Source organism: Balaenoptera acutorostrata, chromosome 18, assembly GCF_949987535.1.
Source record: "Balaenoptera acutorostrata chromosome 18, mBalAcu1.1, whole genome shotgun sequence".
Lineage (NCBI taxonomy): Eukaryota > Metazoa > Chordata > Mammalia > Artiodactyla > Balaenopteridae > Balaenoptera > Balaenoptera acutorostrata.
In genome coordinates, this window is record NC_080081.1 from 40,272,605 (window position 1) to 40,291,024 (window position 18,420).

Genomic DNA, 18,420 nt, shown 5'->3' on the forward strand with positions numbered 1-18,420 from the left:
ACAATGGAATATTCCATTCATTCTTACTAGCTCTCTTTTCATCAACTCACAAGGCTGCTCTGAATTTTTAAATAATATTTATTTGGAGTTATTACCCCAATAATTGGCTTACATATTATATATAGTTAATAGAAAGTATAGTTTCCAAACTGATCACAATTGTCTTGTTTAGTGGTAGATGACCATAAAGGATTTTGAAATTGTGTTTTGACCAGTTAGGCCTTTAAAGTTTGAATTCCACTTGGAAAGTTATCTCAAAGGATATTTATTGGCTTTATATATGGTGATTTACAAAAACAAAAAACTTTCCCACCTTTGCTCTTATACATTCAAGTTATCTCACCTGTTCACTTTTTGGTTTCCTGAATAAATTCTTCAAACCTTCCATAGCTCTTTCTAGATTCCAGGCACATTGCACCCACCCCTTTCCTTATCTCTTCAGGCCTAGGAATGGTAATATTTTCCTACTTTTTCAGGTCCTTGCCTCCCTTACTACTCCTTTTTAGTTCACTTTCCTAGCCCACACTCCACAGTCCCTTCATTAAACTCTTTTCACTTAACCCTTTTGAGTGCCAGTCCTGTCATGCCAGAACACTGAAAGATACCCAAGCTATGCCAGCTCGCAGGGAGGCACACTTTCACATTGTGATCTGATGGATGCCTCAAAGCCTTCTCTATCTCAAAATCACATTCTTCTGCCATGATGCTTCAAGCATTCATATGTGTGGATTGAACCGGCTCTGGAAGGCTCTTACCGAAGTGCAGATATTCCTCCGAAGGATAGCAATTAACATTTTGGTCAATAACACTGTAAGATTAATGAGTTTATCAGAGCAGCCAACCACCAATTATGCCCAAGAGACAGGTCATTTTGACAAGACAGATTGTAAGATAATAAAAACATATTTAATTGCAAAGGGACAACAGATCTAGATAGGAAGCAAATGTGATTAGCCACAACTCCTCTAAGGAAGTTATTGAAATAAACCAGAGGGGAAAAAAGACAATACCTGAGAAGACAAGGTCAAATTTTGCTTACCGCAAATTTTTCTCCCTGATACAGAATTAGTGACAGTACCTCTCCCTTATTTTGTTTTCTTATATTCACTAAGAAGCTTTATTCTGAGAGTAGCACTAGTTTTCCTAAAATTTTGCATGTAAACATCAGCTTAATCTTGAGAAAATTTTAAATATTTTTTATTAAATGTGCAAGTGCGTTGATGTTGCAACAACATTGTTCTGTTTCAGAAAAATGATAAATGATTCATATCTTATAAAATTATAATGGCAATATTCTTTGATGATAAATATTGCAATATTATATGCATTGAAGTTGGGACTTATGGTCAACTACCAATAAAATAGCGAAATACTAAAGAAAAGTAACTTGTCTTCCTATCCTCAGAAAATTATAGTCTCTGATGGGCAACAGGCAGAACAGAAAATACTGCAGAAAATCTCAGCCAAATTTATATAGATGTTATAAAATTCACATGTAATACTTATCATTTTAAGAGAGAAATCTATCTTTTAAAGACCTATATTAACAAAGTAATTTCTCTGGATTTGCAAGGTGCATTTGGAGATAAACATACATTTAGATCGAAATGGGTAATCCTATGCATTACCCAGAGAGGGCAAGATTTCTCTCCACAATACTCCATTATACAAGCCATTTTCAATAATGAAGTAATGACATTTTCAACAGTCCCCTTAGGAGATTCTTTCAAAATATAACATTATGCTTCTCATTTTTAGAGTAGTTTTCCTTTATGTACAACTAAATTTAAACAATGAATTACACCATGGTATTCTACATGTAATCTAATGTAGCATATTAGCCTCTTTTTAAAATCACACTTTCCCCTAAAATTTGTGAAAAGTAATTTCATTCCTTAATGGTTGTAAGTCAATATATTAATGGAGTCTAAACTACTTTTAGGTTTTTAATACAATCCCTAATCAAATTAAATTTTTTCTAAATATCCTCCCATTTACCTGAACATACCTGTACCAAAGGGCTAAATTCTGCATACCTTTCTGCATCTCATTGGAGCTCTGCTTCAGAATAATTGCTAATAATTACTTTGGTATCGTCAGGCTTTCAAGAATTATTTTGTTATGTATCCTGTGAATCTGGACTTCTGAAAGCATCTAAAGAACTCAGTTAGTGAGAGGAATTATGAAGTTTCTTGCATGATTAAGCAGTTCAGTGGGATACAGGAAGCAACCTAATTATGTTTCACTTTGGGGCATTCTACTTGCTTCGACCCAAAGTAAGGTAGCACATAAGTACTTTTGAATGCAGCTATTTTGCACTTACTAATACCATTTAGACATTTCAAGTATCATCTTGGTAAAATTTTATGCTGTGAACTCTTAGCAATGTTTCTTATGTAAAGGTAAATCCATTTGATTATTAACTATTTTCTGATTGTAAATGACTTGTCACAATGTTTTACATACAGTTTTTATGTTAGCTCACTGATTTGGGGTTCAGAACAAATTTCATGTTTTCTTTTCTTTCAAAATCTATCTAGTAATTATCTACAGTATTCTAGGCCATGGTAACAGGTGTTGAGGACATAGTTACCCAAAAGCAAATTACCTGCATTTGCAGTGCTTACGTTCTACTGTTAGAGCTAGACCATGAACAAATAAATACACTGTGACAGGTAGTAATGAGTGCTATCCAGAAAAATGCAGCTGGGTAAGGGAATAGAGAGTGAATGGTGTAAAGGATATTATTTTTTATAAGGTGATCAGAAAATGCCTCTATGAAGAATCGAATTTGAGTAAACATCTAAATGAAGTGAGGCCAATGCACAAATTATAGTAAATTGAAGGTCCTGAGACCTAATTAATCTTGGTGCAAGTCAGTGTAGCTGAGCAGAGAGAGTAAGGTGGGGTTAAGGAGAGAAGGTGGCAGAGTGGGGTACGGATATGACATTGGGAGCTGGACAAGAGCCAGATCATATGGGACTCTAGGTCACAAGAAGGAGTGCAGCTTTTACTCTGAAGTCCTTGGAAGCAGAGGAATGAAGTGTTCTGCTTTAAATACTGTGTTAGTCTGAATAACTCCCAAATATATCCACATCCTTGTCCCCAAACATGCGACTGTGTTATCTTACATGACAAATGGGACTTTGCAGATGTGATTAAATTAAGGATTTTGAGATGTGATTATCCTGGATTATCTACATAGGCACAGTGTAATCACAATCGTCCTTAAAAGAAGGATGCAGGAGTTAGAGGAGGCGATGTGATAACAGAAGTGGAGATTGGAGAAGGTGTTTTGGACATGAAGAAGGACCCAGAAACCAAGAAACACAGACAATCTCTAGAAGCTGAAGAAAGGAAGGGGATGGATTTTCCACTCAGAGTTTCCAGGATGAAGCAGCCTGCTTAACACCTTGACTTTAGCTCAGTGAAATTGATTTTCAGAATTTTGACCTCCAAAACTGTAAGAGAATGTTATTTTAAGTCACTAAGTTTGTGGTAATTTGTTACAGCAGCAATAGAAAACTAATATGAGTCTATTACCTATTTACTTATAACTATATATACATGCCTCTAGTTAAGGATTAGAGCATAGACTGTCACAGAGTGAAAGAAGGAAATCCTGCTAGGAAATAATAGTGGCTTGAGGTGGTGGGTTTTCAGGGAGGGAGATAGACTAAAGAACTTGCTGATTGACTGTGTATCTTGAGTAAGAGACAGACGTTGTATTAGTTTTCTATTTATGAGTTACAAATTACCACAACTTAGCCAGTTATAGCAACACAAATTTATTATCTCAGTTTCCACCCATTTATTATCACAGGAGTCCAAGTAGGCTTGCCATGCCTAGAGGCTCACAAGGCCAAAATCAAGTTATCAGCTGGACTGGACTCCTCTCTGGAGGCTCTGAGGAAGAATTGATTTTCTAACTCACGCAGATTGTTGGTAGAATCCTGTTCCTATGGTTGTAAGATTGAGATCCCTGTTGTCCCGCTGGCTGCCCAGCTGGGGTGGCTCTCAGCAATTAGAGGCTCCTCTCAGATCCTTTCTATGTGGTCCTTTCCATCTTCAAAGACACCAATGGAATATTGAGTCCTTCTTGTGCTTTGAATCTGAGCTTCTTTCTGCTAATAGCTAGAGAAAACTCCCTGATTTTCAGGAGCTCACATGATTATGTCAGGCCCAAATATAGTTTATAAATATAGCTTAGTCTATTAACTAAAAATCAGCTTTGTTGGTTGATGAGTGTCCTTGTTTCATCTGCAAAACCTCTTTTGCCATTGTCTTAGTACAAACTGCTATAACGGGATATCATAGACTGGCTTCAACAAGGAATATTTATTTCTCATAATTTGGAAGGCTGGAAGGACCAAGATCAAGATACAGACAAAATTGGTGTCTGGTGAGATCCCCTTTCCTAGTATGCAGATAACCCCCTTCTTGCTATACATGGCAGACAGAGAGTAAAAGTATTGGTTCTCTGGTCTCTTTAGCTGCGTAGAACACTGGGAAAGTGCCCAATGGAGGTAGGTAAGTACTCAATGTGCTTGCATCTCCAAGAGAGGAGCTGCAGCAGCAGCATCTGAGAGATCATTAGAAATGGAGGAATTCAGGACCCCAGATTTACTGAATCAGATTCTGCATTTTAACCATTTCCCCAGGTGGATCATGTGCACATTAACATTTGAGAAACACTGATCTATACTTTATTAATTCAAAGTTATGGTAACATCTATGTGTAAACACACACACACACACACACACACACACACACACACACCTACAGATCCCATGCATCATAGTTGATGACTTATTCCATTTAAAAAAGAATCTTTCAGACACCTTTTAAACTATATAATTTATGAAATCTTTAAATATTTAACAACTTAGCAAAATGTTTTCCCCAAATTCCCCAGTGCTTAAAATAACCGGGGACTAATCACTATGACCTCTGGAGACCATAAGAAATAGAATCTCTAACCCAGAGACTCGGGGAGGAACAAGGCTCCAGTTATAAGTGTCCCAGGTGAAAATTATCAGAGAACTGGGCAAATAAAAATGAACTTCACCAGTTTATTTTTTCCATTCTAATTAAATACACCTGAAATCTGGGAAAGAGTGGAAAGTGTGTAAAGGCAAATTACTTCACAGTACTGTGTACTACTTGTTTGGTTTCAGACAAGCACCTGAGAGTTTTTTAAGGGGAGAGAAGATTATATAAATTGCTTTTTTTAAAAAATTGGATCTCAGCCTGAAATTCATCTGTAAAGAATTATTTCATTTCTTAATACCTTAGATTTTTTTGCACATCAAATAAGATTTACTATGTTTTTTTGAGAAACTATGTGAATTGTAAGAAATGGAGAATAATTCAGGAAATATCAGTATATGAGTAACTTTTTAAAATGAAAGACATCAAATATGAGTAAAAGAAAGAGTAAACTATAAAAGAAAGTAAATATGGTCTGCAATAATGTAGATAAGCTGTTTCATACAGCAATTTTGTCAAAATTTGAGAATTAATTTAAATAATCAATAACCTTAGACTATTGTCATTTCATTGATTGCAACATCAAATGCTAATGGTGAATAAATAAAATCAAAGATATTTTCTTTTCATCAATTAGCTTTAGCAGATGAGAGAAAAGGGAGCTGATATTCATGCCATGCTGAAGAAAGCTAAAGATTTATAAGGATGTGCTCTCCATTCTTTGTGAGCTATAAAGTCTGTCCAAATAGCAATATCCTCTCTGGCAGAGAATCTGCTGCTCGGGCTGGCTATGTGTTATTGCATTTGGACTGTCTCCATCTGCAAATGTTGACTTTTCATCTGTGACCAAGGAAAAAAATCTGTATGAGGAATGTGTAAAACATTTAATCCATGTTTAGTTGTTAACTAAAGGTTTTTTCAAATCCTGCTTGTGTGGGAATTCTGCATTTGTTTCTCAAGGTGACTGCAGATGCTTTCACAATGTTGGGTTAAATTTGAGCCATAAACGAAAACTCTGATGAAGGTTTTTACTTAGACTGAGAAATGTAAATACTTATTTCAATCATACTTTCACATTCCAACACCTGTATGTGACCTAAGTAATAGACTAATCTACAGGAACAATTGATTTATGATTTCTTTGCCCTGTCTTGGACTTCTCATTAGTAGAATGAAAATAACACTGAAAATTTGTTTATCTATGACAAACCACAGTGATATTTAATAAAGGAATAAGAGATTGGTAGAGGTCATGAATCAGAATTTAGTCTTTTACTCTCAATTTTTAGATGAGAAACTAGGAGACGTGGAATCTAAAATTACTTTCACAAAGTTCATGCAAATTCATTATTTTACTGGGGCTCGAATCCATTTCTATTTGCTTGAGCTATGATGATCATGTGACCTGAGATTTCTGGACTAGCTCTGATTTTAGATATTCTATGCAAGAATCTCTTGAACCTAACATGAGATCAAACAAAAGTTATTCAGTGAATGAATGAGAAATGTTTTTCCCATAGGTATACTCAAGTTTGCCAAATCTACTTTTGGATTTAGACCATCCACATAACTATGCTGTACTATTTTATATACAAATCTGAGTTTAAATGGCAGTGGAATTTGTACCGCTTGATTGTTTTTCTGAGCAGGGTAATAACTGATACTTATTCCTGTGTGACAGTGATTTTAAAATATTGGTTGGACAAGGATAATGTGATCTAAAGTAGAGATCATGTATCAAAAGGGAAAGTGAGTAATGTTGAATGGTTTCCTCTGCTTTCATGCCAATGCTCATATTCAAAATTAACTTTTACTATTTTTAGATTGGAAGCAAATTAATCAATTTGATTTGTATCTGCAACTGATCAATAAACATAGTGTGTGGAGACAGTAGGGGGGCCTATCAAGTGACTTTACCTGACATTCTTTCAGGTCCCTGCAGATTTCCATAAATATTTAGCTTTAGCTTTCCATTCAGGGTAATCCATGAAAATGATAAGAAATTGTTATGCTACTACATATTGTCTCACAAAAAATTAAAAAGAATAGAAATAAACTGAGGGTGAAAATGAGCCAGTAAAAATACTAATTTTTTGGTTTTGGTCTCCTGGAGATACTAAAATTATCTAAAAGTGTACTGGGTGAGAATATTTGTTTCCCTGAAATTTTTAATAGGAAGATTGAGTAAGAAAAGGAGCAAGTATAATAATTAAGATTTTTCTCAGTAAATTAATAGCAAGTGCAAAGCAAAATTATAGGATAAAAGCCTTCTTAAAAATGGAAATTTCTTTAAAACAAGGAAAGAAATTTTATCACTGTGCCTAGAGATCAGGCAAACTGCTTCAGCAAGTCCAAATCAGTGGATGCATCTTTCACTTTAAGATGTTTAGTGATGCACAACTCTTTGCATACTACACTCATGCTACCTTTTAAGGTACCTTTTCTGGGGAAAATACAGAAAAACTGGAACTTAACAAATGTTTTGCATAAAAATTATGATATATGCTCTTAACCACAAAAAGGCCATTATAACATGACAATCATATATGTTTTGCATGGAAGAGGTATTTTTCTATAATAAAAGTTGAATGAGACAAAAATTGAGTGAGATGTGATGAATCTGAACCAAAATGATATAAAAATGACATCTATTTTACAATTCAATTTTCACAGTCTGTTTAGTCTTATTTTACCCAATAGCAAAAATTCTAAGGAAAATTTATTCATGTAAAAGTGCAAACCGTCATATAGTATGAAACCTAACCAGAAATATGAAAGGTCTCATGATTTTTGAAAAAATATCAGTTTATCAGTTTCGATCTTTGGAATTAAAGGGTTTCAAACCATGAGGTTGAAAAGCAGTGGACAACAGGCCAGAAGGTACATGTTAATTATAGCAGTGAGTTAATCAATGAACTAACAGTTCTGCTTCCGGGTATAATAAAATGAGATCAAAGCTCATTCAAGTATTCTACCATTTAAGTATAGCTGGAGATCCATTAAATTGGATAGTTTCACATTTTAAACCTGCATCTTTAAAAGTCAGCAATTCAAGCAGCTCTATGACAGCTGTTGATGCCTAAATCATAGGAAAAGTATTTTGTTTGGTTTTGAACAGGAAGATGGAGCAAAGATGGAGAGGGAAATACATTGAGAACTGATATAAACATTAACTGAGATGACTTTCAAGAAGCTTTTTATGTGCTTTTGTTTTTGCTTTCAACATTTAAATGCAGAGACAGATGGCTTGGACAGTTTTATCAGCACTTGTGTCTTTATACATTAAAAAATGAAGAAAGATAACCAAACTCATAGATTGCAGATTGTTAAAGGGGACAAATAATTTAGGTTTTTTTAAAAATCAATAAATATTTCAGTGTTTAAAAAATCATGATGGGGGATTTTAAATACTTCTTTTGAGAAAAAGGAAACAGATTGGTATAATGCTGAAATTATAGAAAGTACTTATAAGCAGTTTTAAATCCTGATCTGGATTCTAAATAGATATTGTATGATGTAACACAAATAGGACCTCAAAATTTATGAAAAAATTGGAGAGACAGGGAAACATAAGTGCACACATGCACCAAGCACACACACATGCACACACACCATCTCAAAATTTATTAAGAATCCAGCATATTTCTGACACATGTAATACATGTTAAATATTCAATGTTGAGGGAATTATGAAAAATAAATATAATTATTCATCAATTAAGATGATTCCTTATAGTGATAACATTAAAAATAATTATATGTCAAAGATAAGGGATAATATTTCAGTGCATATAACTTTTACAGTATTAGCAAAAAATTCCTGACATTTTAAATGCTATATATTTGATGGAGAATCATGAATTATTTTCAATTATATTTTGGAAAATGACAATATTAAATACCAATGCTTTATAAAGAATGTTTTTCTCCTTTTTAAAAGTATAAGACAAATCAGTAAGTGGTTCTAAAAATGAGAAAAACTAACTGGAAACTATTCAGTGTTTAATGCTTCAGATTATAAACTTTTAAAAGACCAGGACTTTCAAGGAACCAGTAGAATGACTGTGTTCTCTTTAATAATTCATAATAAAAATGTTTCTTTTTTCTTTCTACCAATTCATGACACAGACTTTATGGAAAAAAACTTGGAAGCACTGTTATTTCCCAAAATAAAACTCGTGTGTATGTGTGTGTGTGTGTGTGTGTGTGTGCACGTGTGTGTGTTTCAGGGCAACCACTGGAAATTATATATAGGTCCAAATAAAAAGAGTAAAATTTTCCCTATTTAATGTCATGTCCCAAAATAAAAACTTGTCGGAGAATAAACAAAGTAAGCTTTCCAGCAATGCAGCTCAATTACATAAGCAAATTGTTATAATGTAGTTTAGTATATATATTTTTTTCCTTTTTCTTTCTTTTTTTTCTCCTTTTTTTCTTTCTTTTTTTGCTGTCTTGACTCAGTTCTGTGGCCCTGGCTACAAGCTGATCAGTTTCCTTTCTTCAGTAAATTCACATCCCACCACTTCCCTTCTAGAGCTCTCACACTTCTAGGTCATTATGCACCCACCCTAATTGCCCCAAAGGTAATGTACCAGATATCTTGAGACAGACTCTGTGCCCTAGAGCCTGAGAAATTTTTCTAATCAGTCAATCCACAAAGGGCCATGGAAACCTAGCTACCTCCACCCTGCTTGGCCATACATAAACTACCCCCTAGAATTCCAGTTTATTGTTACCCTGTTCCTGGTATAACCATCTATGTGGCCCTGGCTGGTGGCCTTTTCTCCTTTAGGGCAGCTATAAGTAACAAAAACTGGCCCTCATGCAAGTGCCATCATTGTGTTGTGTCGCACTTTTCGATGGATCTTTAAATTTTATATAACAATCAGCTACCTAAAAGACTGACCTAAGAATCCACAAAACTTCTGTAAATTTATTTATAGACTTTATTAAAAGCCTTCAAATTTATTTACAAGAATGAATCATAAGTAAAATTTTCAAAGATCAATTAATATTATCTAATGGAAAAACCATTTTTTGCAAGTTAAATATTTTGTACAGTACACACAAATTTTAACTGTAAATGTCTTAAATTGTCAGTTATCTGTAAGAACTTTCAGAAAAATGTAGAAATGGAACTTGGAACAAAGTCCCTCTGTTGTCTTTTAAAGAGACAAGCCTCCCTAAACCCTACCTCCTTCCCAATGACACATTTTTCTCCTCTCTTGGCTCACTGCTTTTAAGGCAATTATTTGTTTCCCAGGATAGACCCAAAGCTCCATGAGGATAGTGTTGACATCTGCTTTGTTCACTGCTATATTCCTGGTGCCTGTCACAGGGTCAGCATATAGTAAATACTCAGTAAATATTTATAGAATAAATAAATGTTATTTCTGAAAAACAATATACTCTATTTGTTAAAATGTGTCATTAAATGCTGAAGATTTAGGGTCCACATATACTTATAGACACACACACACACACACACACACACACCCTAGTGTTCTCAATTCTTGGGTAATAGTCTTAATTTAATAAGATGGCAATGTATATTGGATAAGACTATTTAAAAAATAATCTTGGATATTCTCCCTTTTTTATGTACTCAATAAAAACCTGATACTATTAATATTTCTAAGGTAGCTGATACTTTAGTTTTTCCTTTGGGGATATCAACAGGAAAAGAAAAACTTATTAATGATTCTGGAAAAGTAAAAATTAAGGATTGATTCATAGGCCTCAATATATATTATACAACAAATTGGTGATTATCTCTGTTGATGTCTAGAAAGGAGTGAACTTTTTTTTTAATATTTAGTTTTTGTTTTATCTTTGGCTGTGTCGGGTCTTAGTTGCGGCATGTGGGCTCTCTAGTTGTGGTGCACAGGCTCAGTAGTTGCGGCGTGCAGGCTTAGTTGCCCTACGGCATGTGGGATCTTAGTTCCCTGACCAGGGATCTAACCCATGTCCCCTGTATTGGGAGGTGTATTCTTAACCACTGAACCACCAGGGAAGTCCCAGGAATGAACATATTTAGCAGAGAAGTTAAATAATTCATTTATTAACTATCACAAAGTATTGCTAAGGCAGAGATTTTTTGTTGAGGAAGCTTTTGGTATGATGTTTGAGAAATCAGAATCTTCTAATTACTTAAGGTCTGCCTTTTAAGCAGAGGATATCTTTAATAATTTCTCAGAACATTATCAACATCATAAAATTTTAATTAACAATTAACATTGTTCATAGATCATTGCTATTGCTAAGCACTATGAGGAATCAGAAGGCTAATAAATTGTTTTTTTCCATCAATGCATTTTAAATCCAGTTGAGAGAAAACAAAAATAAAAATGTATACTAATGAATGACATTTTTGTCTTTTGTACCCCAAAAGACAAAAAAATGTCATTAAAGTAAGAGTTGAGTGAGTGAGCTCAATTAGGAAATTCGTTATTCATTAATAAGGGAAGAGCTGTGGAAATCTTCCAGGTGCATGTAAAACATTAATTGGCAAAGTTAGGGAAGCTTGCTGTGGTACCTGGGAAGCAAGCTGCCCCTTGAAAGAATCAGTAATTAAATGAAAACAAGCCAGGCAAAAAGCATCTTCCAGGCCTGCGATCCTGATGTCAGGGGCATGGATTGGTTTGAGCAAAATGTGTTAGCTTTGTAGATACAGAGTCACTGAACACACCAAAGCGAAACTAAAAGGGAGAAATTAGTTTGAACTTTTAAAGTGTGGGCAGAATTCAGAGGACAGAGAAAAGCTCATAGAGAAGATTAAATTAAATATCCTAGGAAGTAAGTAATCATTTGAGGTTTGTGAGAGAAATAGTTTTAAGTAATGAACGTATGTTTAAAAAGATAAAACTATTTGCTCTTGAGGGGATGGGACTATGGGTCAGATGGGAAGGAATTTTAAGGTTATTCTAAAGAGCAGATTTTAGATTTCAAAAACGACTAAAATTTCCATTTGTATGTAAGAGTACCTTTTAGGCATATATTTTTTTTTCACATCCAGTGTCCGTTTTAATGTTGTCTGTGTGTTGAGGTCTCAGGTATTTGCCACCAACTCTTACCTATCTCAGCAGGTATTTCTTTTTTAACATGTAAGAAATAGCTAGAATATTATTAAGAAAAATAGATGTTAATATAAAAAACACACAATTATTGGGCACTTAAAAATATTAGTAGTGCTAACTTGGACTTTAGCAAAGACCTACATTCCAATTGTTGGCTCTTTTAATAGTTGAGTAGAAAAACCTTCAGGGATGTTTTCTTCATTTTTTTCTACATTTTTATTCTGACGACTCTCTACTTTTGAAAATGCTTTATGCCTCAGGCGTTCTTGCCTATCCACTTAACCTCATTCGTAAAATCAATTCCTAATTTTCAAGCTACCACTTATCATTTGACTGTTTAATCAAGGGAAAAAAAAACAATGACAACAAAAAAACCTTTTCCTTAACCATTTGACACTTGTTGTTAATCAGTAAAGAACTGATGTCCTCTTTACATAATCAGAGAAGAGTTTACTTTCAAAATCATGGTTAAAATGTTTTAGACTGCCTGCTGGTAAAAAAAAAAAAAAAAAAAATAGAAGGGAAATATCTATGATGACTTATTTTCCCTTTGAATATTAGACTCCACGTGATCCAATATGCAACTTAGCTAGACTTTCACGTTAGTGAAATTTGTGTTATTTAATGCACTTAGAAATCAAGAAAATAGGTTAAGCTTGGAAGGAACCACATGTTGTCTTTGGATGCAAATGGTGTCTTTATTTACTTGGATTTCACAATGTCAGCCAGTCAACCAGGTGTATCTTTAGTAATATACTTTAGTTAAAACATTCTTTAAAATGATTATTTAACTTTTTAAAATGTTGCAAAGTTATTTTCATGGGATTTCATACTAAAAACACACGTTTATATGGAAAAACATTTTATTTTTAATGTTATATTTCAAGTAATACTTTTTATATTCAGGGAGTTGATATGTTAGCATATATTTCAACATTGCACATAACATTTTTGTACTTTTCACTATTTCTCATGAGTATGAGTTTTTTTTGTGGAGAAGTAGGACATAAATCAGTAATAATACATATGTCATGGAAAAAGTTCATCAGAAATGATATGTCATGGGTATATCTGTTTACGCATGTATGTCTATTTATTTTTCTATCTGTCTGTATCTCTAGATATAAATGAAAGCTTAAGGAAAAGAGATAATTCTCACCTCAAGTAAAAGGAATTTTATTCCTCCTATGTTATTCTTAAAAGGATGGGGAATCATATCTTTGAATTGCTTACCTTAATACAATTTTCATGAGCAAACGAGATCACCAATGCATGTTTTCTCTAAGGAGATAATTTTAAATGAAAACTCTAATCACTTTCTTTCCTTATTTTGTCTCTTTTCCTCTGCAGATGGGCCTCTGGGCCCCCGAGGATTAGCTGAAGCTACAGAGATGTGCACTCAAGAGTGCTTGGTTTTGGGTCACTCTGATAACTGCTGGATGCCTCCTGGCTTGGGTCCATATCAACACCCTAAATCACCTCTCTCAACCTTTGCACCCCAGAAAGAATGGGTCAAGAAGGACAAGCTTGTGAATGGGCACACCCTGACCAGAGCCTGGAAAGAAGATAGCAACAGGAACCAGTTCAATGACCGTAAGCAGTATGGTTCCACCGAAGGCCATTTCAACAATGGCAGCCACATGACAGACATTCCTCTGGCAAATCTGAAGTCTTATAAGCAACCAGGAGGTGCTATTGAGAGTCCTAAGGAGCACCAACTCTAAAAAGAAAAAGACTATATGGGACCTAATAACTTTAAACTAAATAGACATGCTAATACTGTGTGTGTCAGAGCTTTATGTATTCAATAGATCTCTACAACTATGCCCCTTATAGCAGGGATATCCATAACTTTGTGTTAGCACCATGGAGGATACAATGTTTTACCACATAAGAGAGGGAAGATAGTTCTACTAGCCATGTGATCTTGTTTACTAGGATTGATTAAACTCTCCAGAGACCTCTCCATTGTGCAAATATCCTTTTTTTTTTTTTTTTAACTGCATTTTATTTTGACCCTGGACTGCTGCTATGAACAATAGAATATGCATTTGGAGAGTAAGAAAGTTCCATGGATTAGAGTGACTGACAAACATATCCAGTTAGAAAATTGTGCTCTTTTTGTCGTTGATCCGTGCTGGGACTGCTATACTTGACATTATACTTCAAACGAAACTTAAAAAGATAAGCATTAAATCTATTGTGCTGTTAACAACATTAGTGGACACTTGTAAGTCAATCAGTGTTAAAGTATTTGTAAATAGAAGCAAGCTATTATTAACAACTTTTGTGTACTTATACCGGTCACCTAAAAAACGTTGTAGCATAATTCTGTGTTTTATGGTTGCTTCTTTTCTTTTTTTGTTTGCCTCTTTGTTGCTATTTTTGTTGTTTCTTTTAGTGAAGTGTTTCTGAGTCTGTCTTGACACACGTTGTTCAAAAGATCTCAGATACTTGTAGTGAAAATAAAGGTTCTGGAATCTCGCTTCTTTTATGATAGCTTATGATGCTGGAATTCTATAAGAAATAAAGATAACAAATGAAAATTTTATATAAAAAAAGGACTTCTGCAAAAGCTTGGAAATTCAGAACCAATCTTCTTGACATCCTTATTTTCAAAGTAGGCAAAAGCAAAATCACTTATTTAGTAGCATTAAGTGAGATAGTAATGGGAAAGTGTTATCCTTCAGAAAGTAATATATCCTGTGCTTGTCACTCATGCAAAACTAATGTATTAAATTAGCATATATTGAAGAAAAATTACTATTCAAAAGTAGTTTCAATTGGGCAAATGTGTGTCTACAACTTTGTTGAAATGGCAGTTTGTGTTGATCCTCATATACAATAATGTTGTTGTAACACAAGTGTTAGACCATAGCCACAAACTATTTAATGTGTTGTGCCTTCATGATGTAACAGAACATTCTCCAGGTAGGTTAGTTGGGAGAAATTAAGGGATAGATCTCTAATTATTGCTGTTTAACTGTTTGTTATCATAGTTGGTCAATGCCGGCAGGTACCAGCATCTTGTCACTTAGGTCAAACCAACAGAGTGACAGCTAATGTTAATAAGATCTCAGTTGCACGTGCAAACAAATCCAAATTCGAGCATTCTTAGGAGGTTTTTGTTAAGGCATGACAGATGATTTAAACAAATAAATAGCATGCAACAAAATGTCTTTATTGAAAGAAGTGAAAGTTATCTTAATGCCACCGTTCAACATCAGTTTAAAAGTAAAAAAAAAAAAAATTAAAAAATGGTTTGCTAATCTGATAGATAATTTGTTCTTACCAAAAATAAAATTACTTTGTAAATAGCAATTCACATTTTTCCACAGTATAATGGAAACTAATGGGTAGGAGTGCATTGCTTATTGCAGTACATATTTGTCGGTTTGTGAGGGGTGTTTGATGACTTTGACACAATAAATATCTAAACAATTATCCTTGTTACTGCTTTGCCAGTTCTACGTTATTTACAATTATTCAGCTCTTGCAATAAATGTTCTGAATTCCTGACTGTAGTGTGTTAATTCGTGGTCAAAATCCAAAGTGATGATTTTTACTCTAATTGTTAGATAAGTATATGTTAATAAAGGTTAACTTTTAATTAGAAATCAAAGAAAATTTGTTAGGGGTTTAATAATACCTACGTTCTGAAAATAAGTTTCCAAGTTAGAGTTAAATTCCCCTAATGATCTATGAAATCATTTTCTTGGGAAATTCATGGAGAAAGTTCACTTTCTAGTCAAGATTCATGCAAGTTTCATCAAAGTGAAATCCCAAGTCAGAAACTGGGCAGGTAACACTGGTTATTTAGTGAGGTTATCTTCTTCACTCTTAGTATCCTTTAATAAGATTTCATGAAACAAACTCTCAAACATTTCATTGCTGGCAGAAGAGGACTATTCAGGGATTGAGGCCTTGAAACAAAGGCCAAAACTTCATCTATATTTATTTCAGGTTAGGAAAATAGGCTCAGAAACTGCAAAGGATAATAAGACACACTCACACATATGCCATGTATTTATATTCACCACGGAGCAACTGGATCAGAGTTTTAGGGTAAGTAAACAGGTCTGACTCTTTCTCCACAGCTTTTTGAAGAGTTGTAAAATAAGACTCAGGAGATAGTGACATGGAGGTAAAAGATATTGGCTTGGATCAGTGGCTGTATGTGAGACCCTAACCCCTCACCTCTGAATAAGCCAGATTTATCCAGTAGTCTGAGGCGCCACCATCCTTTCCTTCACAGGGGCAGAGCCTGCCCTAGGACACAGAGAGTGAATGAATCCTGGAAACAGGCCACTCTTTTTTTTTTTTTTTTAAATTAATTAATTTATTTATTTATTTATTTTTGGCTGTGTTGGGTCTTCGTTTCTGTGCGAGGGCTTTCTCCAGTTGCGGCAAGCAGGGGCCACTCCTCATCGCGGTGCGCGGGCCTCTCACCATCGTGGCCTCTCCCGTTGCGGAGCACAGGCCCCAGACACGCAGGCTCAGCAGCCGTGGCTCACGGGCCCAGTCGCTCCGCGGCATGTGGGACCCTCCCAGATCAGGGCTCGAACCCGTGTCCCCCGCATTAGCAGGCAGACTCCCAACCACTGCGCCACCAGGGAAGCCCCAGGCCACTCTTGAAAACAAAAATCCATGCCTGCTCAGTCCCTCCCTCCATTTTTTACGAGTCAGATGTCATTCCTTTCTGCCTTGAAGAGCGGAGCGAAAGGTGAGAGAAAATAAAATAATTATTCTCCTACCTTTTCTTTCCCTGAAAGAGTGGAATAGAAATGCCTTCCTCCAAACCAGAAGTTTGGAAAAGAAACTCCCCATCCCACCATATTTCTTCTAATAAATGACAACATCTACTCTTATCAAGGCATTCAGTTATATGTTCTGTAAAAATTAAAATAAGTAACATTACAAACCAAACTGAAGTATTTAGTCATTAAGTAAATAATACATTCATGATAACTGATCTTAAATATCACCCACATTATTTTATTGTGTAGACATTGAATATTATAAATCACATTTACCTGGAAATCAAAGGCAGTTACATTTCCTAGGAAAGCACACATATGAAATGTATAAAAATAATGACTTTTAAAGTGATTATCAAATGCTACAGTGCTATATGCCACACATTTCCTAAGGTAGATATAGAAATAAACTTATTAAGCTAAATATGACCTGTTTGAATGAACATTTCTACACATACACTAACATAAAATATATATTTAAATACTGGATATTCATTAACAAACAACTGAGTAGTCATTTTGCTGCACTGATGCTATTCAGCAAATCTCATTCAGCATAGAGTGGTGTTCCCTCCCCCCGCCCCATCATTCCTTAGCTAAAGTAAGAAATGCAGCTGAGGCCCAGAAGCCATTCTAGTATTTATTAAACTCTCTTGAATAGAAGCCAGGAATGGCTAATTATTATTAGTGAGGAGTTTTGGAAGCCAGGGGTGAAAGGGATGCCTTGTCAGTTTCAATTCTAATGTGGATGCCAGGGTGTTACTTTGTAAGAGGGCAAACCAAACTATGAAAAGGACGAGTGGTGTTAGGAGTCTAAAAATGCTTCATTGTTCTACTTTGTTTTAAATAGAGCTGATCTTCTCTCCCTAAAGGAAGCTCCTTCACTGGTTCTTTAGAAAGAGATCGCTTTCAAATTCTCCCAGTGTTCTTAAAGGCATAGTGATCACCTAATTATTTCTCTATATACTGTTCTCCCCTTATCACAACTACCAATCTAAATTTTAGTACACATCAACCAGGTTTTCCATTATTGAAAAAATATGAAATTAATCTCATAGTAATAAAATACTTCTGTAAGACAGTATTTAAAGCATGACTATCATAATAATATTTCATTCACATTTAGTTCACTCAGTTTTCATTTATATTAATGAGTATTCCAAAGATACCAATTTTCTATTATCGTGATGCCATCATTATCCATTTTAAAATATTAAATAAGGTCTATATTTTCTACTTCAAAAATGAATCTTATTTTCTTATTTCTTAGACTTCTTAGATAGTGCACCACAAAATGAATTGAGTTCTGCCCACATTTTTGTTATCCTAACATACCACATCGTTCTTGAAGCTTTATAATGAAGAGCTCTTTTTAAATTAAGTTTTTCATTTTTTACCCTAAAATTTTCTTTTAAAGTTCTATGGTTGTGTTCTTATTAGAGTACATACAACACAATTATTATTGAACTCATTCAATGTCAAATATTATAAAGTCCACATATTTGCAAATATGCTCAACTACAGTAATTTTTCAGATACTATTACAGTACTATATAAACTCAATCCCTGTATTTTCTGGATCTTTGTAGTTCTTTTT

The 18,420-nt window shown here is 34.5% G+C and overlaps 1 protein-coding gene across 2 annotated transcripts in view; it reads left to right on the forward strand.

Moving 5' to 3' along the window:
- PCDH9 (protocadherin 9) overlaps positions 1-15,533 on the forward strand; it is a 979,957-nt gene extending 964,424 nt beyond the window's left edge. For both annotated transcript variants that reach the window (XM_057532785.1, XM_057532786.1), the window contains exon 5: positions 13,417-15,533. In XM_057532785.1, coding sequence (XP_057388768.1) covers positions 13,417-13,790 — 374 coding nt within the window. In that variant the 3' untranslated portion in view covers positions 13,791-15,533. The remainder of the gene's footprint in view (positions 1-13,416) is intronic.
- The last annotated feature ends 2,887 nt before the right edge of the window (positions 15,534-18,420 follow it).